The sequence below is a fragment of the Armigeres subalbatus genome, chromosome 2, assembly GCF_024139115.2.
Source record: "Armigeres subalbatus isolate Guangzhou_Male chromosome 2, GZ_Asu_2, whole genome shotgun sequence".
NCBI lineage: Eukaryota > Metazoa > Arthropoda > Insecta > Diptera > Culicidae > Armigeres > Armigeres subalbatus.
Window position 1 is genome coordinate 131,205,563 of NC_085140.1, and position 24,078 is coordinate 131,229,640.

General features: G+C 36.9%; 3 protein-coding genes across 3 annotated transcripts in view; 2 read left to right on the forward strand and 1 right to left on the reverse strand.

Moving 5' to 3' along the window:
* Window positions 1-2,248: 2,248 nt before the first annotated feature.
* Window positions 2,249-24,078, forward strand: part of LOC134215120 (dentin sialophosphoprotein-like) — a 39,508-nt gene continuing 17,678 nt past the window's right edge. The window contains exons 1-2 of the mRNA XM_062694370.1: window positions 2,249-2,394; window positions 2,453-2,644. Coding sequence (XP_062550354.1) covers window positions 2,626-2,644 — 19 coding nt within the window. The 5' untranslated portion in view covers window positions 2,249-2,394; window positions 2,453-2,625. The remainder of the gene's footprint in view (window positions 2,395-2,452; window positions 2,645-24,078) is intronic.
* LOC134215123 (uncharacterized) lies at window positions 14,598-19,926 on the forward strand. Its single transcript, XM_062694372.1, has 3 exons — window positions 14,598-15,133; window positions 15,199-15,335; window positions 19,113-19,926. Exons 1-3 carry the CDS (start codon window positions 14,883-14,885, stop codon window positions 19,475-19,477), a joined length of 753 nt encoding a protein of 250 aa, XP_062550356.1. The 5' UTR covers window positions 14,598-14,882; the 3' UTR covers window positions 19,478-19,926.
* On the reverse strand, window positions 19,600-22,427 carry LOC134215122 (uncharacterized). Its single transcript, XM_062694371.1, has 5 exons — window positions 22,133-22,427; window positions 21,668-22,067; window positions 21,490-21,592; window positions 19,963-20,501; window positions 19,600-19,717 (listed from the first exon to the last, which is right to left on the reverse strand). The coding sequence occupies exons 1-5, from the start codon at window positions 22,355-22,357 to the stop codon at window positions 19,656-19,658; spliced, it is 1,329 nt and encodes a 442-aa protein (XP_062550355.1). The 5' UTR covers window positions 22,358-22,427; the 3' UTR covers window positions 19,600-19,655.

Genomic DNA, 24,078 nt, shown 5'->3' on the forward strand with positions numbered 1-24,078 from the left:
GTGAAACCACGAATTCGCGCCTATCCGTATAATCTGTCAGCGTATAACCAAATTCGCGAAGTCGAAGCAAATTCTGCTCTTCCCTCCTACACGGAAGAAATAAACTACCCAATAGTGAGTTTAATTCACCCAACCTCGAACATCCGTACGGGAAGCCAAAATTGAGTAAGTAGTGTCGAAGTAGTTTGCCTTTACTCCCATGTTAAAAAAGTACCCAACGGAAAATTTATTGACCCAAATTTAAGTTTAATTCACTCAATTTCGACCTCAGGTAATAAAACTCAAAATTGGCTTCCTGTATTGAACTGGCGTCGTTGGATTGTTTGGCTCTTTTGTTTTTGACAACAAAAGAAAGAGTGGATGAAAGCGAAGAGAAAAAATAACTCAAAAGTAAGTTTAAAAGTACTCAATTTTGGGTACTTTTTTTCTTCCGTGTATGGGAAATCCCATTGCTATTCGCGAAGTCGAAGCAAATTCTGCTCTTCCCTCCTATGGGAAATCCCATTGCTATCTGTCAGAGTTTGAGTGAAACATGGCCGCCATCTCCTCCTCTCTGTTGCTCTACTGTAAAAACCCATAAAGAACTGTCATTGTTTGTGTGAAGAATTTTGCTTCGACTTCGCGAATCTGTCAGAGTTTGAGTGAAACATGGCCGCCATCTCCTCCTCTCTGTTGCTCTACTGTAAAAACCCATAAAGAACTGTCATTGTTTGTGTGAAGAATTTTGCTTCGACTTCGCGAATTGACATATATGGTCCAATGCACCGAGTTCATCATTGACGTTTGAGACGGGCGCTGTTTACTAAGAATGAATACGTTTTCATTCAACGAGTTCATGCAAGTGTTCATTTGTAGTAAACAGCGCCCGTCTCAAACGTCATTGTGTTCATTCGGTGCATTGGACCATATCTCTACACGGTTGTTTGCGAAAACCCATTGTTGGCAGAAAAAACACCCATTTTGAAGTACACGCTAACCTGGATCTACCCAAAATTATGACAAAGCGACCCAGATTGAGTAAAACCATTACACTGAAAATAATCGAAACGCTCGATTAAAGAATTCTTGCACATGAATGTCCACTGTTTGAATCAAAAAGTATTTGTATTCTGATTAAACTGCTTTACCCTTTGAATTCAAAAGCTAAACACTTGAGAACTCATTCACCAGTCACTCTCCGATATCAAGTGTGTTGATTATTCAATTAAAGTGGAATACACTTGGTTTCGCCTATAGATAGTGGAATATATAGATGAGCGAAGATAAATCCTCTGTCTCCAAACGAACTGTCAAACGTGTCTCCAAACGAGCATGACGTCACGATTTCAATGCAAACGTTAAGGGCTGTGACGAGGGGTGCGACACATCTAGATTTTGCCAATTCCTAACACATCCTCATAAAGCTTCTTTACATCGCACATATCTTTTATTTTATTTGTGACTATCTTCAATAATCTTCTCGTATCCTCTGAAATCCTCTCGCATCTTAGCACACCCCTGGGCATCGCAGAGCATCATCATCAATCGCCCGTGTTTTTTTGCATCAGTGTCTTTACAGCTGTCAAAAAAATAAAAATCTCGCGTAACATATGATCACGGCTTAATAAACCAAAACCATGATTTTTGATTTTCTAGCATAAACGATTGCTTTGTAAATGATTCTTCATCCTAGATAACACTCCGTACTTGATATCTCTTAAGAATTACATTTATTGGTATTTTGAGTGAACGGCTCATGAACCATTTGCACCGTAGTGGTTTTTAAGTCCTTTGTTGGCGCCCTTTACTACCATGCGGAATGTTTGCTTTGGTTTTTAGGTCGTTCACTTTATATTGTTTATTTAGAAAAACTAGCTTCAAGTTATTTTAAAACGTATATTCGTGCTCGGTTTTCAACATACACAGCAAAAATTATTGTAAAGCACAACGACGTAATTTGCACGATGTAGTAAAAAAGCTATGTAACTGCAGAAAATAGATACAAAATTACATCAATTTTATGTATGTTTACATCGCGTAAAAATTACACAGGACGAAAAAAGCCATTTCACATCACGTTACCTCCGTGTAATATAAACATACGAAAAAATGTATTATTACACAGAAACATGTGCAACCAACTGATCCCAATATCCGTGTGTATTATTACACACTTTTTATGCAATATTGCGTTGAATTATACTGCAATATTAAATCTGGCTGCACTTCTCATCTCATCTGAGCAGAGCCAACCGACAGACGACGTATGGGTGCCATTTTGAAATCGATCTTGAGCTGCTAATCTTGAGTTCGCGAAATTGTTTAGTTTTGATAAATATTTAACTAGGTACTAGCAATATTTACCTGAAAAGGAATAAAAGTAAAATATATGAAGGATGCGGAGCCGTATAAGGTGTAAGTATATTTCTTTTAGATTATTTATTTTGATTAATTTGATCTATTTTCGTTCCAGGATTTTGCAGTTCTGTATGACGAAACCGCAACCATGAAGAACGTGAAGAACAACTTGCAGAACAAAGCCAACCGGAGTTACCGGAGGAGTAAGGAAAGGACCAATTTTCGGCAAAAGTATCAGGCCTCAACTTTACGCTCATTGATAGACCTGCAGTTGCTCTCAATCAGAGCATGGGAGCTGGGCTAAGAGGTATGTAAACACAAGTTTCCTAAAACAAAATCCAAAATTAGACATATAACTAGTTGACCCGGCAGACTTTGTCCTGCATAGGCAAAAATGCGCGTTGTGAACTGCTTTGCAAATTTTGAATTTTCACGATTTACAACTAACTTTTGATTTTTGCATAAGGAAATATCGTATACACCCGGCGGAAGCTATAAAGAATGTATCTGCTGAATGAATGAAGGAAATCCATCCAGCTGTTTTTGAGTTATGCGAATAGAAACACAGACCGTTTCATTTTTATATATACAGATAAACAGCGCCTTCGGCAAGTGTTTTCCTTTTATTGATAAGGAACCATCTGTACCTCATTTTTACCTGACAAATTCATTATACAATTGAGAAATCTTGAGGTCAAAACATCTTTGAAAATTCCTTGGCAATAATAGAACAGTTATTCCCACATTACATAGTTGCTAGTCATAAGTTCCTTTGATGGTCATTTTCGGAATTTTTATGAATTGAATTTTCCTATGTTTCATTCTGAATTCGCATTCTATACCGTCCCGCCCAGACAGTTCCTGGGGGGCATGGAGTGCGATCCTCTCGTTTAATAAACAATGTGCACTCGCTTGGCTGTGGGTATACAATAGTAAAGCACATGTGGAGATTGGACAAATCAAGCATCCGAAAGATATTCAATTTGCAAAAAAGAGCTAACCGCGGTGGAGGTTGGTACTCGGATTCTGATGGCTTTTCCGCATACGTGACCTTTAAGTGGTCTTGTTGTGTAGGGGTTATCACGCCTATCTAGAGAGTAGGAGGTTGAGGGTTCGAGTCCCTCCAAGACACGTGGATTCTTTTTCGCAAATTTCATATCAATTTGTCCATTTCGAAACATATGCTGTGCATATGCACAGCCAAGATATTTATCAAATCTAAACAAATCCGATGGTGTACCTAGCTTTGAGCAAACGGCTTGAAAACCAGACGTGCTGCCGGTAATGCGAGTAAACGGCGCGATTTTTGTTTTAGCTGAAATTTTGTAGATTTCAAATTAATTTTCAATTAATCTTAATCTGCTGTTATAATATAACCATTTACGTATAGCATTGATGTGGTTTTGGCAATGAAATGTGTTTCTACATGTTTCTACTTCAGTAAATGAATTAAATCAGTCCTAGAAAACTTGAACCTCATTTTCCTTGGTTCAGCATTGTTGGTTTTTCGGCCCTAATCATATGTTGCTCGAGAAATAAACATTCGACAATCAGTTCCCACCACTTGCAATTTTCGGATTTTTCCGCTCACCGAAATGATCATCTCCCATGGGAGTTTACAAAGTCCTCAGCTTTCAACGGAAGGACATCGACGATCTACCGACAGAGGAGTTTTTAACCGGTATCTAACCGGTCGCTCAGTTCAAGTCCAGTTTCGGTGTACGCCGTGGGAACGCTCAGACCCCTATCATCAACGCCAATTACCACAAACACCGGCGGCCGGAGAGCGCTGTTTCTGAACAGATCGCTGATACTGGAACAGGATGAGCAATTCGCTGAATATTAACTTCGATAAGGTCGTTGAGAAAGAGGTGAATCAGGACGCGCTGGGGAGCAGCGGCAGATAGATGAGAAAAATGGGGACAAATTGATAGAAGGAGGGCAGACGCAGACGCCTAAAATCATCAACATACGAGTGAGCCCTGTGAAAAAGGTAATCGATAGTTTCCGTTTTCGGAAACACCGCGAAAGACTGCAGAATTCGGAGATGGTCAGGCAAATGATAGCCGAAATATAGAGGACAATCAGGGTTGCCACATTTAAATCTGTATATTTTCTCCAAGAAATCTTCATATCTGTATCTCAAGCCAAAAAATCTGTATCGAAAATCTGTATCCATCTAAACCCAATCAAAAAGGTTTTTGAGTGAACTTTGTTTTGAAAAAGATGTAAATTCAACAATATGTGAATAGAATCTGTCAAAAGTCCGTCATTAGCCATATACGCAACAGCTTTAGTGGACAAACCACATTGCTTAGTCACACTAAACCCACTAAACAGTACTACTGAATAATTGTTTCTGGATATGTGAAAAAGGCTAGATCTGATTTTCTTTAATTATTGCTTGAGATTTTTCTAAGACCCCTGTAATCAAATATAGTCTGAATATTTTTTACGGTGCATAATCTGGTTTCAAAATCATTGATTCGCATGAACTGTTAATAAAAACTAAAACCATAGAGTCAACATGTTCTGTCTCTTCAAATTAAGATTTTGCTAATTTGAGAATAGCCTTCAATAAGATCAGTTTGGCGAAGAATATTTAAAAGCCTCAAACCTCATAGAAAATATATTTACTAATTGTAATTATTTATATAAGTACTTAACTCTTCAGGAAATCTGTAAAATCTGTAATTTAGCTGAAAATCTGTATATCTGTATATACAGATTCTTGGTCACCGCTCTACCCCAAAAATCTGTAAAATACAGAATAATCTGTATATGTGGCAACCCTGAGGACAATGCCGAACAATCGGTAGGAAACGGAAAGGGGAACTTTGGCTACTTTTGCGATGGAATCGCCTATGTTCAAAGAACGGAAATTGCGATTGACTGACTGCGATTGATTGATTGAAAATATTGGGTCAAAATCTGGCTCAGCGGAAGATGGTGGCTTAGTAACTGCGGTAGTTCGGGCACGAAACTTAGTAAAACGATTTCGTGTCTAGGCCGCTCTGCTACGGGACGGCACCGACACCGTTGGGGGATTTCCGGATTTTATCACGTTCAGATGAAGACAAAGCGATGCTGAGTGCGGACGAAGATCAGTTCCTGGATGTGGAAGAACGTATACGTTCTTATAAGAATGATTTTAGAAGCAGAGTGGTATAGGGAGCGGTAGCATTGATGGCACAAAGAAACGGTGTTAATTATTTATTGAAGGGCAAATACCCAGCAAGCAGGATGCGGATGTGCTGAATGTGCTCGAAGAGCGTTCGAGCACATCCGCATCCTGCTTGCACAAATGCCGCAAGCTAATGCTGGAGTTGTCCATAGAGTAGTAGGACAGATGATCCTCAAACACACAGAGGTCTCCAAGACGAGCAACCTTCAACGGTGGCATATCGTTGGGAAATATCAACATCAATAACAGCAGTCCTTATATTGGCATAGAAGGAGATTCACCTCCAGCCAGCCCTGTTAGTTCCAAAGTATTTCGGATGAGAAGTTTGGAAAGCACGGGTAATGTAAGCTGCACTCAATTGTTTGTTTTCTAACCTCCTTACTCCTCATTTTTTCGAAACTACCTTCCCATATAATTGTCTCCGCAGTGCATTTATGCACATTCGCCAACCACGAAGTCTGCGGAGGGTCCGCAAATCGTCTTCCACCTTGATTGTTGAGTATCTAGACTTCTTAAGCCCGTCGGATGGATGTCGAGAACCATTTTCACCGGATTATTGTCCTACATTCTAGCAACGTGCTCGGCTCACCGCAGTCTCCCGATTTTCGCGGTGTAAACGATGGCTGTTGCAACTCGTGCTTCATTCGCCGTGTACCGTCTTCCATCTGCACCTCACCATACGCAACACTTTCCTCTCGTAAACTCCAAGTGTGCGTTGATCCTCCTCGAGTTTTGTCCAGGTCTCATATCCGTAGAGGACTACCGGTCTTATGGGCGTTTTGTAGATAGTTTGGTACGGCGGCGAACTCTATTCCATCGGAGCGTTTCGCGGAGCCCAAAGTGCGTACGGTTTCCTGCCATGATGCGCCTCCGAGTTTCTCTGTTGGTATCGTTATCGGGTGACATCCGAGCCCAAGTACACTCCCAAAGAAATCGCTGCAGAACTCAAGAATAAATCTCTCCAGAATTATGTGAATAAGTCCATCCAAGACTCCCAAAAGAGACCATTCCTTATTCCCGAAGCAATCCATCTAAACTTCCCAAATGAGTCTCTTCAAGATTCCTTAAGGAATTCCTCCAGATTGCCTGAAGGAATGCTACCAGGTTTTCCAAAGGAATCCTTTCAATATATTTCTCCTTGATTCCCAAAGGTATCCCTTCAGGGTCCTCGAATGAATCCCTCCAAGATTCCCGAAGAAATTCCCACAATACTGCCAAAGGAGACCCTTTGGGATTCCAAAAGGAATCCCTCAAGGAATGAACCAGGATTTCCGTAGGAATCTCTTTACTATTGCCGAAGGAATTCCTCCTAGCTTCCTGCAAGAATTCCTCCACGACTTCAAAAGAAATCCCTTCTTCCTCCAGAATTCATTCATGGTATCCGAAAGAATCCCTCGTTGGGTCCAGAAGGAAACTCAGCAGGATTTCTAAAGAAATCCTTCCAGAATTCCCGAAAGAAATTTTCCATGATTCCCAAAAGAATCCCTTCAGGACACTCGAAAAAAAATCTCCAGAGCTGAAGAAGGAATTTTTCTTCAAGTTCCGAAGGAATCTTTTCAGGACTCCTGAAGAAATTCTTACAAAACTCAAGAAGGAATCTCAAGAATTTCCGAATAAATCCTTCCAGAATTCTCTTCAGAGCTCCCAAAGGAATCTTTCCAGGATTCCCGAAAGAGTTCATTCCGAATTTCCAATGTTCTCAAATGAATCCCTTCAAGATTGCCAAAGGAATCCCTGCAAAATTCATGAAGGAAGTCCAGAAGTCGCGAAAGAATCCCTACAGAATTCCGGAAAAATTTACCGTAAAATAAATCGTTCCGACGCGCATGAGCAATATTTGGTGAAGCGAATTGAATTTATTGATGTAATGTCGGGACAGGAACTGAACTTCTCCTGAACAATTAGGATCAGTTGACAGTGTTGACAGTGCTTTAAAGCATCGAATCGTCAATCTGGATGTGTCGCACCCCTCGGGCTGTGACGTCATATGCGCGTGTGCACGGTCAAAAAAATCGACTCAGCCATGCTTTCGCTCATCTATAGATTCTACTATCTATAGTTTCGCCCTACTAGTCAGCAACAGTGACTTCAAAGTGTAAAACACTTTCGATTCGATCGTTTTGGATTTGACAATAAAATGTTTTGCTGGCAACATCATCAAAGTTAAATCCATACGATCGAAAGTGCTTTACACTTGATTAAATCATGTTCTGCTTTGAAAAAAAAAAAGAACTTGCAAATTGTGGCATCAGGCAAAGAACTTGAAGGGCAATCCAAGTTCTCAGTAACAAATTAGGAATCAAAATATTTTCAGAAGGTAAGTAAAATTGAAATCATAGAAACATATAGATTATTGTTGATATTTGTCTATATATGATGATGATCATTATTATAATTTCCCCATGAAAATTCAGATACTACGACCTAACATTAGCCACAATGATAGAGCAGAGGAACATGGCTGGAGTGTATGAGGTATAGATATGATTCACTTGAAAATACAATTTTCATTTTAATAATATTTTTGATATCTCTTTACAGTATACTGTAGCGTATACGCTACAAATATTCTTCGAAATCAGAGGAATAATCGGTCCGAGATCATATCGAAAATGTGTATATTGTTATATGCCAAAAAAATTAAATAATAATACATTATTCAACCAAAAAGTTTTTTTTTTATTTTATTGTGGATTTAGTCGAAGGATGGATTCCAACGAATTTTTGCTTGGTGTTGATTCAAATTACCGTTCCAAACTAGGAAGGATGTCCATGTACTTGGATGATGCAGATACTATTTTAGTATTCTGATTCTTGGTTTGAATGGAGCTTTATTATATTGAACTTAAAATACGTTGATTGATGCAGTCGTAAAATCTATTTCAAAATCATTAGATCACTTTTTTCTTCAATCGAATGCAATAATAAATTTTCCTAACTGGCTAGCAATTATTTATGATTCCAAAAGCATGGAACTTTACCCTTTACCTCGTCGCGACGCCAAGCCGAGATCGGAGTCGAAAGCAAAACCACGTGAGTTGGCTGTCAAAAGGAATCAAAACAAACATCAATGAAAACGCAGGAACAGTGCAAGGATCTTCCGCACTCGTTACGCCAATACGAGCAGTGCATAAAGAATGTCAATTTTAACGGCAACTGTGTAGCTTTCTCACTCTTTCTTCGACCGACAATTTCAACGTCGATTAGATGGACCGGTGATTTCAAACCGTCGGGTCCAGTTTTGAATTCAACGTACAATATCTGCGATAATATTGATAAGAATAAAAATATCAAAAACATGGAATTGAAACAACTAAAACATTAATTTGCAAAGATAAGAAAATTATTTTGAGCTTTTTAGTGGAATGTCTTCACTTGTCATAAGACGAGTTTATACCATCCCATTGAATTCCACCACTTAATTGTATCTTGACAGATACGTATTTCGACCTCAACAGTAAGGCCGTCTTCAGTGTCTCGTACTTGACTCGAAGTCGAGTATGGTATAAACTCGTCTTATGACAAGTGAATTTGCAAAGGTTTTTCTTTTTCAAACAAAGAACAATACTATTTGATTTCAATACCATAGCATTTAAAATACAATGTGGAAAGCTGTTGTTATCATGTATAACAACACTTGTTCCGAAAGTGTTTTGCTGTTGAAACTAATATGTTGCGTGGTGAGTTACTGAAAGTGTTTTACACTCGAGTCTCACATGTTTGACCAGCAGGGCAAATCAAAGGGCGAAACACTTTATAGTCGCGTGTGTATTTTTTTGCGTGTAGGCTTTCTGCGAGCGTGTACGCACACGCACATTGCACTCACACTTTTACTCAGTTTGTTTGCAACCACGAGCAGTTGTCACGGCAAAATCCAATGGGATTGTTTGCAACCACGAACCGTGCGTTCGTGTTGGTGAGAAATGTCGGCGAGACCCTAATAGACCAATGCAAACTCTAACTTAACCTCACTTATTTTGACAGTTCACAGAGCTTGTTTACAAGGTGTTAGAAGAAAAATCGATGAAGGGAAAATTAAATTTCATATTTTTAGTTTAAAAGTGCTGTGATTCGAATATTTCAGTGATATTCTTTACATTCAGCATGAAATCAATCGCAGAAGACATCTACATGCGAAAAAAATGACGAAACAATTTTATCGGGAGCTTCACCGGAGGCTAAGTCCTGGTGAAATAGCTCTGTGAACTGTCAACCTACGTCATCATGCACTGGTCAATGGTTACTCTGCACGCTTAGATAAGATTACCTAAAATTAGGTTTTTATTTTACCTAAAATTAGGTAATGGACCCAAGTAACCATTAAGCAGTTTATTGTCGGCGTAGCACCAACTTAGAATTCGGAAGTCCGGACTTCCGAACCGAACTTTCTTCCGAAGTTTTATCTGTCAAACTAATGGATGCGTTGTTTAGCGCATCTTCAGGGGAATCCAGCGCACTATTTCCGAAGTTGGGAAAGTTGCCTGTATCTGGAGAAAAATCCAACTTCGGTATAAAAAGCGGTATAAATTTATTCCGGATACACAATAAATCGACTTTATTTCGGTTCTATAGTCGCATTAAAAACCTGGTCAACAGTGCTAACAAGACTTAAATTATGCATCAGTGCTTCTCAAAAGCCGGTTTTGGCGAATTATTTGGCTGCTATAGTGCTTGCCCCTACCTATTTTTCCACGCCAATGCCAAAATGTCAAAATTTTTAGACGAGTTGGAACGGAACGAAAAAAAATGAAATGGAAAATATTTATTTACATTTTAATGCGTTCTTTCTCTTTTCTTCTCGATTTTTTTTGCTAATTATATTTAACTCTGGGCTTGAACGCTTGAACTGCGGTGTTTGATGCTTTTGGTTTAAGGTTGGTCTCATATAGTTTAGCATCTGATCCATCACGGATCTGTTTAGCTGTATTGCTGGGAGGGGATAAAAAGCAGAAGGATTTCATCTGCTTCCGTATCGAGGGCAAGAAAGCATTGGAAATGATACAATCTGCAGTTATTTATGTTCGGAACTTTTTTGTATTCAAAAACCCATCTGAAAAGTATCTTTTAGTTGAATATTAATAATTACCTATATTGCAGTAGAATAAATTCACTGCTCATGGAACATTTATCTGGCAGACTGCATTTTGTATGCAATGTGATCCAGATATTATTATCATTACCTATTATAAATGACAAGCATACACGACAGGTTTACAAAAAAATATTTCTAATGCGAGTAAAAGAGACAGGTTATAAAAATCTAGGTGCTATTGTTATTGATTCTACCCAGACGTCATAGACAGTAGCTCTAAATTGGTAATAATACTTCCCTTATTTGGCTTGAATCCACAGGGCTTATATCGAAGCGTTATATACCGTTATATGGCTTCTTTTACTGCTTGAAGTTTATACTGCTAATTAGCACTTGAAAATTATATATATAGATTTTAGGCACTGAAATGTTGTTATATGGTTTAAATAAGGCTTATTAAAGTGCTTAATGGTTACCTGGGTAGTCATAGAAAGTGTATATTTCAAGTGACGTCGCACGAAGCCGGGAGAAGCTCACACAATCATTACTCAAGAAGTTCGTCTCCCTTTGCGTTCGAGTTATATTTGCTGATGCGAATTCTGGATTTGTGTGAAGACGAGGACCACAATTGGTTCCATTTAGCTTGGGACTGGATGCGCAACATTCGGAAGGGTATCAACGGTATCAACGCAGCAGGAGTTATGCTCGGGCGGTGCGATTAGTGAAACAATGTACAAAATTCCATATCCGTAGTACTAGTAGGCTGGTCGCCGAAGATCCGTCCGTTTTCGACCAAAATATCAAGACGGAAAACATGAACAAGTGTCTGCAGTCGTTGAAATATGACTTGACTTGGTTGAAATATGGGCTGTTCAAATGAAGCAAAGTTTCGGGCTTATGTGCTGATGGTAAACTTGAAACATGGGAACTTCGTATGAGAGGTAAACCAATAGGGCCAGAGAATTTGTAATTCGCAGGAAAGTCGATTCACGATGAAAGTCTATTTTTAACCTTATAATTGTGAAATTCCGCTAAGACGCTCAAAAATAATTAATTACGTTGTCAAATGTTGTCGGGCAACAATTTGGAGTTGATATCGCAATAAATTTATAATTTGAATTGGAAAAACAATTATGCAACAATAAATTTCATTGTTTTGATCAAAAAACTATGACAATACAAAAACAATAGAAATTGTTGTTTTAGGTTTCCAAATGAATGAGAGAACATGGATTTTCCTACTGTTACGGTAACTAACAACCCTATGTTTTTATTGTAAAAGTCCCAAAAACAATAAATTTTATTGTGCTCCACAATAAATTGTATTGTATTTGTATTGTAAAATCCACATTAATTTTTATTGTTAATTTAATGTATTCTTTCGTATTGTAACAAAAAAAGTTACTGTTTTTTTATTGTACTTTTTATTCGGGTAGTTTATCATAAGTTAGAACAACAAATGACATAGTTGGTTTAATGCTGGGTGCTGCGGATAGAGCCGCTTTTCTGCGCTCAAGCGAGAAGAGGGATATTTTGAAATCACTCCCATAAACAAAATTATTTTGCAGTTACTTGGCTGTCAAACATTTCCCGCTCTTCAAATTTCTCTTTCCACACACTGAAAATATTCTACACGCTCATGAAATGTTTTTTTCCATGTGAATCGAACGTGTTTTACTAACCGATATTTCCACTAGCAATCCACGTTAAAGTCACAAAAAAATAATATGAATTGATACCACTGGTAAATACTAGTCATTATAACGTGTTTTGTACATCATTCAATGTAGCATGTATTGTGGTGAAAAAAAAACATGACGTCGCCAAGAAGTGTCCGTTTGCCGCCAGGATATAGAATCATAAACTTCATTCAAGCACAAAGTTTAAACATTTAATATGTTTATTAATCATAATTATAAGTTTACAAAGCTTCAATTACAAATATACAGGTAAGGTAAACTTAGATATGAGTTTATTCTAAAGTTCAAGTTCATTGTATTTTCAGATTAATTGAAGCTCCATAATCGGAATAAATGTTTCGCGGATAAAAGATGAGTACCCCCAAATCGTCATCGCCTAAATGGAGTGATTTCTCTATTTCACTTCTATCCGGCACCAAATCGAAACAAATTGCCAAGTGTTCGGCTACCCAGAGTCAAATAAACTCAGGGAAATGCGTTGCATTAGCAGAAAATGCAAGATGATTGCATAAAATGTCCAAAGAAATTATTTGGTTTTGTCAATAAATGATTATGTTAATTAGGTCGACAGTTTGGAAGTGTTTTATTAGTATAATCGAATTACTATTTACTTTTTATAAACGATAAACAAAATACACGAAAAGCATTCTGCCATTTTATGCAAAAGCATTGCATACATATTTAACGTGTTTTTCCCTTTCTTTCTCCATTGATTTCTATTACAATGGATGTTTCATTTTTTGACGTTAAGGACTGGATTTACACGTTATTTCAGTATGCTGGCCAAGTGGTGAAAATTCACGTGTGAAAACAGTAGCATGATCGTGTAGATTGTTTTCAGTGCACTGCATGAGGGCGCACAAATGCGCTAAACTCTACATGACTTTACGATTGTTTACATACATTTATGCTCCAATCAGCTGCTGAATCTCGTGAAATTTCGTAACGAGTGCTTTTTAGTTGCATTCCTACTAATTTTACACTCGAAATATAATGTGAGAGTATCAGTTACAAAGAATACAATACTCAAACAAAGTTTATTTTTATTTTTTCCCCAAATAATAACAATACTTTTCAATATTAGATCAGAAACGAACATAACCACAATCTTCAATGTTTGGCTCCGGCACAATAGAAAATTTTGGCTTCAGTTTGACAACCAAATCGATTCTATCCGCACCACCCAGGTTTAATGTTATGTATTGTCATGGACGTTCTGAGAAATAATCCAATTATGGTTCATGACTATGCGGATTTTAAGTAAATTTAAATTTAATTTGGGAAATGAGACAGAGCCTTAAGAGTAAAATCAGCAGTGATTCAAATCGTTCGGGGCTGTCAGTTTGAATATGAATCTGAAACATTAATTTTTTCAGCAGCTGTTCTATATTCATTTTTTATACAAGTCAAATGTCAAAAAAATAAAACTGGTATAACGCTTCGTTCTATTTTCTGCAGATTTGAACCACGATTAAATCACGAGATTCAAATATTGTTCAATTGTTTTGGTGTATGAACGCGTCATTTCATCTACGGATCAATCCACTTTGCAGTTACGGCGCCTTTCTTGGCAGCACCATAATGTTTTTATTTAATTAAAAATTTGAAAAACATGAATGGAACACTGCTGGGAAAACCAGCAAGTTTGTTCTATTTGGCCCCAGATTCAAACTAGAATAGTGGTCGAAAATTTGGAATGAAACTGAATCACTCCTGATTTCACTCTAATATTAAGAAAATTTTACCTTTCACGGTTAGATGACTTTACCCATTAATGGGTACTGTGTTATTGTTGATATTATTCCCACCGTGAAAAATTCACCCATTTTCTTCAAAAGCGCCACTACTCATTAAAATGGGTAGTGGCACTTTTTCAAGAAAATGGGTGAATTTTTCACGGTGGGAATAATATCAACAATAACACAGTACCCATTAATGGGTAACGTCATCTAACAGTGTTCCAGAAAAAGTTAATTATTTTGGGTTCCCACCAAAAATTTGAGTGAAAAGTACCTATTATTAGGTACTTTTTTCTAACCGTGCACTGATAACCAAAACTATAGTATGGTCCAATGCACCGAGTTCATCATTGACGTTTGAGACGGGCGCTGTTTACTAAGAATGAATACTTTTTCATTCATCGAGTTCATGCAAGTGTTCATTTTTAGTAAACAGCGCCCGTCTCAAACGTCATTGTGTTCATTCGGTGCATTGGACCATACTAAATATTGAGTACAAAAAATGATCGTGTATGTCTGCGGTGTGAGAAATGTTCAAGCTTTTACGTCGTTTGAAAGTGAAAATATGTGGAACGTGAAAAGTTGTATGCGTAGAAATCTAATAGCCTGTTCAGATTACGCTATTAAACATATCATAATTGGCGTTTCGTAATAAATTGGTTGTTTTTTACTTAATATTTCATACATTTCGAACTGTCATCATATAGCACCTCAAAAACATAAATCAAGTTGATAATTACGAATAAAAGACATTTTCTGGCTGGCTGCACGGAAAACTTAGGTTCTGTCAAGATAACTGTCACAAGCTTTGTTGTCAGTTTCAGTGTCAGTTTCTCACGTTTCGTATGTACAAAGTTTTGTGAAATTATTTTTCCAACTTTAACTTCATAATGGATAAATCCGATGCCGGTCCATCCTCGGGTCCATCTAAGCGCAACAAAGTGAAAAAACGCTGCTTCTGGTCGGCCGCGCAAATTGACCTGCTCTTTGAACTGTGGGCGGACAAGATTGGTGCTCTTCGTGGGACGCGTAAAAACAGCCATATTTTCGAAGAAATGCGGCAAAGTTTCAATGATCATGGCTATCATGTTTCGGCAACAGACATAAAGACAAGGATCCATAATATGACCGCACGTTATAGGTAATATGATTTTCTTTGAAATTTATTTATCTACACCATCTATACACTTGTTTCTATACGAATAGGAAAGAAAAGGCTGCAGTTGGACCATCGGGTGGATCGCCTTCGGAGTGGTCGCTATTCGACCGAGTGAATGGTATCCTCGGAAGTTTTCGGATACATAATGTCAACTCTGTGGTCGTCGACAGTATTATTGATGAAGGTAAAGTGAAAATATTGATTGCGAACTACTGCTGATGGTGAACAGAATTATTTATAAGTGCTGTTCAGTTATGTTAAATGTGGATGATTTTAAAAGTGGTGAGAGTTTCCCATAAAAAGTTCCCGCTGGAATAAATGTTTATACCATAAGTTTGTTGAATCATTTGCCGATTCCGTATGGAGTTTGTTGCACTATCGCTTAAGTCAGTTTAACAGAAACGTTCATCCACTCCAGTATTCAGTCAGTGTAGATATAAATATTTGAATTTAAATAGCCTTTTTCAGCAAATCGTTCACAGTTTGCAAAAAAAGAAAGAAAAAAACAATCTTTGAACAATTCTTTAACACTTTCTGTCGAATGCAAGCATTGAGCTTTTTGATCAAATACTCAATGCTGGAATTACAAGATGTGACGATAATGTTTCTCGGTCTACATGAACATTCACAAATTATTTTACGACTGTATGTAAATACCACTATTACGTCTTTGTGGCTTCAAATTTACACTGAAACTTGGCCGGCTTTTAACTTTATGTTTTTGAACAATTAGTAATAGCGAGATTAATAGGAGTGGTTTTATGTCACAAGTCATGAGTTTGTTATAAGCACTAAGAGGCACACAGGATGGGTCCAGGGGATCGAGAATCCAAAAATGTATTCAAATAAATTGTATGACCTTTTGCAGAAACTATCAAACTTCACAGTATCAGTTCAAGGTGACCAATGAACCGGGAGATCCGGTAAAAAGCCGGGCATTGAATATCATCGGAAATATGCGAGCATTTTTATGAGCACCGATAAAATTTAAAAAATCGGCGTTTACCTATTTGCATTTGTGATTCTCATGCGTTGTTTGACCGGGTTTCACAATTATTTTACGGATTACGCAACATTTATAGACACAAAAATGTGTTAACATTAGTAGAGCGTTGAAAATACTTATGCTGACGATATTTTCCTTCTGGACTTCTAAAGCGACTCCTAAGTGGTTTCTCTACTGCTGATAGATGATATGTTTATTCTGACGAATAAAACTACGGAATCCCGTGACAATGGAAACCCGTCATGTCCATGCTAATCCTAAAAACTCAGACGTACGATTTGCAACTCAGCTGTACCCAAACCAGATGTTCTAGGTTCTCCAAACTGTTCACATTTTTTTTCTAGAATGGGAATGCATCTCCAATTGAGATATAATCATTATCTAACATTCTACAGTATAAGAACTTGTTGAAATAGCTTTAATTTGCTGTAGTTTAACGAAAAGAGAGACGACCTGAAGAATTATATCTTCGCAGCGCATACAAAAAAAAATCATTGGTCTTATTAAGAAAACCATTGGTGAAATTACAGATTCATTGGTTCTTTTTCGTACAGAGTTGCACATGTTCAGACCAACAGCTAACCAATTGTCGGTTTAAACCCTTTGTAGCAAAACCCTTTGCGATTAATAGTTAGAAATTTTCAGAATTACTGTCAAATCGAGAAAAGGACACTGTTAAAAATGAAAGTTAAATAATTTTGTTTTGAAAACAGTTTTAATTGAAAATAGTGGTTTCTGAAACACTGAATATGCTGGCTTATGTATCATTGTATGCTTCATGCAGGCCCTTCATAGCAGGCAATACCACCGGAAGTCGACAGAATCTGATACACGAATTTGCTCATCTCCTTCATGTGCTGTTGGTTGAAGAGGTTCTTATCCTTAGTCCTGATTATGCAGAAAAAACATACATACAGGTATGAGCAATAATATTTTACTAAGAAATACTACATTTACCATAAGTTAATCCGACGAATAGTCGAGACGCCGTCCTGGCGAGCTCCTAGCTGTTGTTATTCGATCTTCCATCTGATTCTGATTCGTGCATGTAAGAAACTCCTTCCATGGAATTTGCATCGACTATCATTGGTTCCTCCAATACACTAGTCGGGAAGATTCTGTCGATCCCTTCCTTCGAGAGCTCCGCTTATCGGTAGGCGGTAGCCGGTTTCAGTAGGCACTTGAATCGCGGGAAAATGGAGCACGATAAAAATGGAACTAAACCTTTGATACCCACACTGACTTCGACACCACACTGAAAACAATCTACACGATCATGCTACTGTTTTCACATGTGAATTTTCACCACTTGGCCAGCATACTAAAATAACGTGTAAATCCAGTCCTTAACGTCAAAAAATGAAACATCCATTGTAATAGAAATCAATAAAGAAAGAAAGGAAAAACACGTTAAATATGTATGCAATGCTTTGCATAAAATGGCAGAATGCTTTTCGTGTATTTTGTTTATCGTTTATAAAAAGTAAATATTAATTCGATTATACTAATAAAACACTTCCAAACTGTCGACCTATAATCAACATAATCATTTATTGACAGAAACAAATAATTTCTTTGGACATTTTATGCAATCATCCTGTATTTTCTGCTAATGCTACGCATTTCCCTGGGTTTATTTGACTCTGGGTAGCAGAACACTTGGCAATTTGTTTCGATTTGGTGCCGGACAGAAGTGAAATAGAGAAAACACTCCATTTAGGCGATGACGATTTGGGGGTACTTATCTTTTATCCGCGAAACATTTACTCCGATTATGGAGCTTAAATTGATCTGAAAATACAATGAACTTGAACTCTAGATTAAACTCATATCTAAGTTTACCTTACCTGTATATTTGTAATTGAAGCTTTGTAAACTTATAATTATGATTAATAAACATATTAAATTTTTAAACTTTGTGCTTGAATGAAGTTTATGATTTTATATCCTGGCGGCAAACGGACACTTCTTGGCGACGTCATGTTTTTTTTTTTCACCACAATACATGCTACATTTAATGATGTACAAAACACGTTATAATGACTAGTATTTACCAGTGGTATCAATTCATATTATTTTTTTGTGACTTTAACGTGGATTGCTAGTGGAAATATCGGTTAGTAAAACACGTTCGATTCACATGGAAAAAAACATTTTATGAGCGTGTAGAATATTTTCAGTGCAACTACTGCAAGACACCAATATTGAATAGTTCAATACCAAATTTTCAAAACAACTTATCTTAACTTATTTTGTAAACAAAGATTCAAACGTCGATTTGACGAATTTGATAGCATTTTCACGCAAACCAACACCATCATTACGAAGGTGAAGGCTTCTACTACCTGTTGATGGTGTTGGTTTGCGTGAGAGTGCGATCACATTCGTCAAATCGTCGTTTGAATCTTTGTTTACAAAAGCAGATAAGTCGTTTTGAAAATTTTGTCTTGAGTTCTTCGTATTTTTTTCGAAATCTTCCGAACAGGACAAAGGGAACCGAAGCGACAATCTTTATCTTGTAACTGAAATATCTTTTATTCAGACTCTCAAAATTGTCATGCAGTAACAATAACAAATAACAATCATACGCGTGAGTTCAAAGGACTCGCATATGAACATGACGGATTTCCGTAGTTTTTTTCGTCCTACGCCTTTGCTCGCAATGCCAACTGGAGTCATATAACACCATCGTTTAAAAATATCTTTTTTATGGTTCTCTTGCCCGCAGATACCGTTCTATAGACATTTTAAGTTGTTGAAACAATAACCCATTTCACCCCCATTTGACACATCACATATGAATAAAACTAAGTAAATACTCTTTACTCAAATCGGTCTACGTACTGATGCAAATCTCTGTGAATCTTCATTGTCATCCTTTATGACAACATTAAATTATTTTTATGATTTCATTTCGACGCTTTTTTAATTACCAATGATGATTTTATTTTACAGACTTTTGCGTAGAATATCTTGAGGAAGATCCGGCGTTCCCGTACATTCAGCCGTCGTATACAGCAACGCAAGAGGTCACGGAAACACAAGAGATCACAGAAACACAAGAGAGTATTTCTCCGCTAGTTTCCCCTTCGCAGCCTGAACGCCCGCCTTCAAAATTACGAAGAAATAAAAGTCTGCATGCTGATTTGATGTATGAATTTAAGAGAACTAATGCTCGCATAGAATTTGAACTCGATCGTTTGAGAAATGCTGACGAAGACGTATTACAGATGGAACGCGAAAGGAACGAAATACTTAGAGATATGGCTGACAATTCAAAAGAACTGAATGGGGCATTAATTCATTTTCTGTCGAAGTAAAACTATAGTTTTTTGATAAAATTTTAAATGAAACGAATTCTCAGTATTATTTTCGAACCTGGTGTTTATCCCTTCGAATTCGTATTTCGGCTATAACAAAAGAAAGTAATGCTTTAATTAAAGGAATGAAAGTAGTTATACTTGTCACGTTTTTTTATATTTAAAAGCTATTAATATTTCATAAAACTTGCTCATCATGTTCACGCAATGGTTCCTGAGTATCGATGTTAGATTTCAGTGCTGCGAAAGAAATATAAATAGCATTAAACATTTTGAATACCAGATGTTAACTTAAAATAAAATTATTTTATGGATCTGAATAATATAAGAGAAATATTAGAAAGCATTTATGTATAAATGTGCTCAGAATAATAGAGGAAAAATCTTATGTTCTAATACAATTAAATAATGATAAATAATAAAAAAAACGAATATCAATGTATTGCTTGAAGCGAAGTATGTTTTAATATTATTTTATTATTTACCTAAATAATTGGCAATTGCCTCTCTAATCGCTATCGCAGTGCAATTTGATTCCGTGATTGTATTAATTTCGTCCGGTATTTGCCGTCGTGTACGTTCATATTCTTGCATGTGTTGAATCCAATTCTTCTTTATGGTATCATTGTTATGGTTGAGAAAATTATGCAAAACACAACAGCACTGTATAACGAGTGCTGCTTTATCAATCTTGTTATCCAATCCTTTTCCAATTCGTCGAAATCGTGCCTTTAGATGGCCAAACGCATTCTCTACAACCCTTCTGGCCTTTGACAGTGTATAGTTGAAAGTTTTTTCCTTATCGGAGGCATCTACATGGAATGAATAAGGCTTCATAACTAGTTCTGACAAACGGAAAGCAGAATCTCCAATCAGTAGAACAGGAACATCAATTCCACACATTTTTTTAGTATAATCCTTTAAAATTGGATTTTGTAGCTCTCTTTTAAGCTTCGAACTTTCGAATATTTTGGAATCATTGCAACGCCCGGGGCTTCCCACGCTAATGTACTGGAATCTAAACCTACAAATAGTTCAAGATTGATTAGTGTAAATTACACGGTTAGTATTTTTGGTACTTTTCACTCAAATCGGGAGCCTAGTGTGGGAACCCAAAACTAAGTAATTTTTAATTTAAACCTAATATTAAGTAAAATATACTTAATTTTGAGCAGAAACTAATAAACAGTTAGGTAAATTTTACTTCACTTTCGTAAACATGAGATTATTTAGAGAAATTTTCAGAAACCAAGTTTTAAATTTTTTACTCAAAAAAGAAACTTTTATATTTTTATGATTATTTAGAGTTCCACGGATTTGTCTGCATGCGTTGATGTATGGATTAGTTTTGTATGTTTCAGTAAGAAAATCTTGAAAAAACAACAAATTCATAGATTTATATGAACTTTTTAAAAAATTGTTAATTTTGAAAATTTCAACTTGTATTGTGATTTTTTGTCAGGTGAAACTTTGTACCATTTTTTGACCATTACCATCAAAACGTAAAAAACGAAAATTTTTGGGTTGTGCCAGTATTGCACGAAAACGAAAAATCAAGAATTAACTAGCGGAAATAGTATTTAAATACTAGAAAGGTAGAAAACTATTATTATCATAAAATTCATATCAGTAGATGACTCTGTGGTTTTGTGCATCTCTTGGTTCAATTTCAACTAGCTGCATCGAAAATTCGCGAGTGAGCACACCAGATTACGGAGAAGTTTATTCAAAATAATGTTCCTATCTTTGGTGTTTGAACCTGTGCCAGGAATGGGACCCTGCCGGAAACACCATCCATAACACTATAAACTAGGAAAGATTTACAAATGCCGGCTAAATAAGTCATGCTAATTCAAAGTAAGGTGGCGGCCAGAGTAAACGCGACGTGCGATGCGACGCGACGCGACTCACGCAAAAGAATAACAATTATTATCAAAGAACTGTCAAATTGCACTGTCGAATCGCGTTGCATCGCGCCGTCGCGTTTACTCTGGCCGGTACCTAATAGTTACCTGTAGTCAACACTCGCAAACAGAACCATAGAATACCACCCTTTGTAGTTGTGGTAATCAATAGCTTCATCATTCTTTGGCTGAATTTCTATATGACATCCATCTTAAAAATGGAAAAGGTAGTGAATTATAATAGAAATATTGCAATGAATTTAGTTACAAAAAAGACTTTTGTTACCAATTGCGCCATAGCATTGCGGGAAGCCAATTTGTCCAAATCCTTTGAGGCACTCTTCAATCTGATTCTTCTGCAGCGGGAATGAATCCATATAAATAGGCCGCAAAACTCGCCATACTTCGGTGCAGAACTCCTGCATAATCTCGCAAATTGTTGATTTGCCCACTCCGAATAAATTTGATATGGTGCGATATTCGGCTGACGATCCTAATGCGTACAGTGCAATGCCCACTCTTTTTTGCAGAGGAATGCACTTCCGCAGTATAGTGTCCTGTTTTGCAATTCCTCGTAGCATACCACATAATGTGTCAAAACACTTTCGGTTCATCCTGAAATTCTCTTTAAAGAACTTCTCTCCATTTTTTTCAGCATCTTCTTCAAAAAATTTACCGGAACGTATCTATTTTAAATTCATTTTTTTTATTAACTTATGATCTAATCAACTTTTCATAGGTATTTACTTACCCTTGTCCAAATCGTACGGTGCCGGGAGCTTCGCTTGATCAGATGCAGAAGCGCAACGGATTTATTTTGCAGGTTCATTATGTTTCGTATATGCAGCTGTCTTTTTCTTTTGTATCGTGACATCGTCATCGACATTGCCCGATACACATTACTGGACACGGCCAATTTTCTGCCACAGCACATTATAACTTTTACTAATTTAGTAGAGTTAGCACTTCTCGTCATTGTTATTTATAAAAGTTTAATGATGTACGCGAATATTTACAATCAGAGACAAACTTTTCACCGGTCATGACAGTATGCAGGCTCAATAGCGCGCGTCAAATGGAAACGTCAAATGATATTAGTTCATTGTAGTGTGAACGCATCGAGGTAAATTCGATATCAACTTAATTTTTTTCATCATAAATAGCTCAATCTGAACAGGCTATAAGGAGAAAATCAAACTTATAATCCGAATTGTGATCCGTATAATCGTGGAAATCTTCATTTTGTATACTGTGTTATCCAACCGCGCTGAGTAATAAGTTGGCTGAGTTTCGGCTTGAAATTTGAATTGTTCATACTATTTTCGACTTCCGCTTTGGTAAGTACACATATGCTTGATGGTTATGTTCGAATTACTTGGTCTTAAAAACGGCGTGGACTATGGTCACTAAGTAATTGTTGATCTACATTTTTGATTTAATAATTTGTAATGGTTTCAGCACCAGCAATGGATCGCCGTTCGAAGAAACCGTCTGGTCATTTCTGGCGTAAGGCACAGAAGGATCGCGCCAGGTTAGCCGAAGTCCGGAAAAATCCCTCTATGATGGTTGGTATGCGCAAATATCTAGCTACAGCGATTCAGCCTTCCGGCGAGGAAAGTAAGTTCAATTGCAAATTAAGAGAATTTATGCTTTCTGGTAAAAAAATCAATTGGTATATTATATTCTCAGTTGTCGTACCCTATAAAAATTACAATTACAATTCTCCATTCACATTCTCCATTTGAGTTTTAGACAAGCCCTTACTAGACTAAAATTTCTTCCAATTTTTTTATAATGTATCTATGTATCTTTTTATTTTATATGTATGTATATAGAAATGAGTTTGCTTTTCCCTTGAGGTAATACTATAACGAATGAAGGGATGGACCGATTTACAAGATAATATTGCAATAATATATAACTGCCCCTATTCGCATAAGCGTCCCATGTCAGTTTTCTTCAACTTGAGTAATACGCCGTTGAATTTTTCAAACTTGTTTTACATGGAGAAATACAAAAAATTCTAATAAATTGATAAAACCTGCAATCTTCCTGAAAATTTGGCATAATATTCTTTATTTGTATACATTGCTATGGAACTATTAAATGGACAATAATTATATTTATTTTTTGTGCAGAAGTGTTTCAAAGTCTGGAATGTGACTGTTATGCGAATAAATAGCAAGATGGGACAACACAAGTGGGTTTTAATTTTCAAATTTCTAGAACAAAGTCTATTATTTTATCAGTTTTTCTTAAAGCTGAAGCCATTTTAAGCTTATTTTTGGAAGAAAATCAAAATCGTCAAAAATCGACATGGGACGCTTATGCGAATCGCGGCAGTATATTTATAATATAATATATTATACCTACTCACTAATCGATTCGTCTTGAGATCAGTTGTGATTATTAATACATATATTTACGAAGAATACTTCTTCTCCTTCTTCGTTGGTATGACATCCCTCACTGGGACAAAGCCGCCTCGCAGCTTAGTGTATATTAGGCACTTCCACAGTTAACTGTGAGGTTTATAAGCCAAGTTACCCTTTCTGCATTCGTATATCATGAGGCTAGCACGATGATACTTTTATGTCCAGGGAAGTCGAGACAATTTCCAATCCGAAAATTGTCTAGACCGGCACCGGGAATCGAACCCAGCCACCCTCAGCATGGTCTTGTTTGTAGCCGTGCATC

Excerpts from the sequence above, each read along its gene's own strand:
- LOC134215123 (XM_062694372.1), top strand. The coding sequence starts at position 14,883 with ATGGATAAATCCGATGCCGGTCCATCCTCGGGTCCATCTAAGCGCAAC. Across the intron at positions 15,134-15,198 it reads AATATGACCGCACGTTATAG|GAAAGAAAAGGCTGCAGTTG; the intron begins GTAATATGATTT and ends CTATACGAATAG. Across the intron at positions 15,336-19,112 it reads CGACAGTATTATTGATGAAG|ACTTTTGCGTAGAATATCTT; the intron begins GTAAAGTGAAAA and ends TTTATTTTACAG.
- LOC134215122 (XM_062694371.1), bottom strand. The coding sequence starts at position 22,357 with ATGACGAGAAGTGCTAACTCTACTAAATTAGTAAAAGTTATAATGTGC. Across the intron at positions 21,593-21,667 it reads GCAATGCTATGGCGCAATTG|ATGGATGTCATATAGAAATT; the intron begins GTAACAAAAGTC and ends TCCATTTTTAAG. Across the intron at positions 19,718-19,962 it reads GGCAATTGCCAATTATTTAG|CACTGAAATCTAACATCGAT; the intron begins GTAAATAATAAA and ends TTTCTTTCGCAG.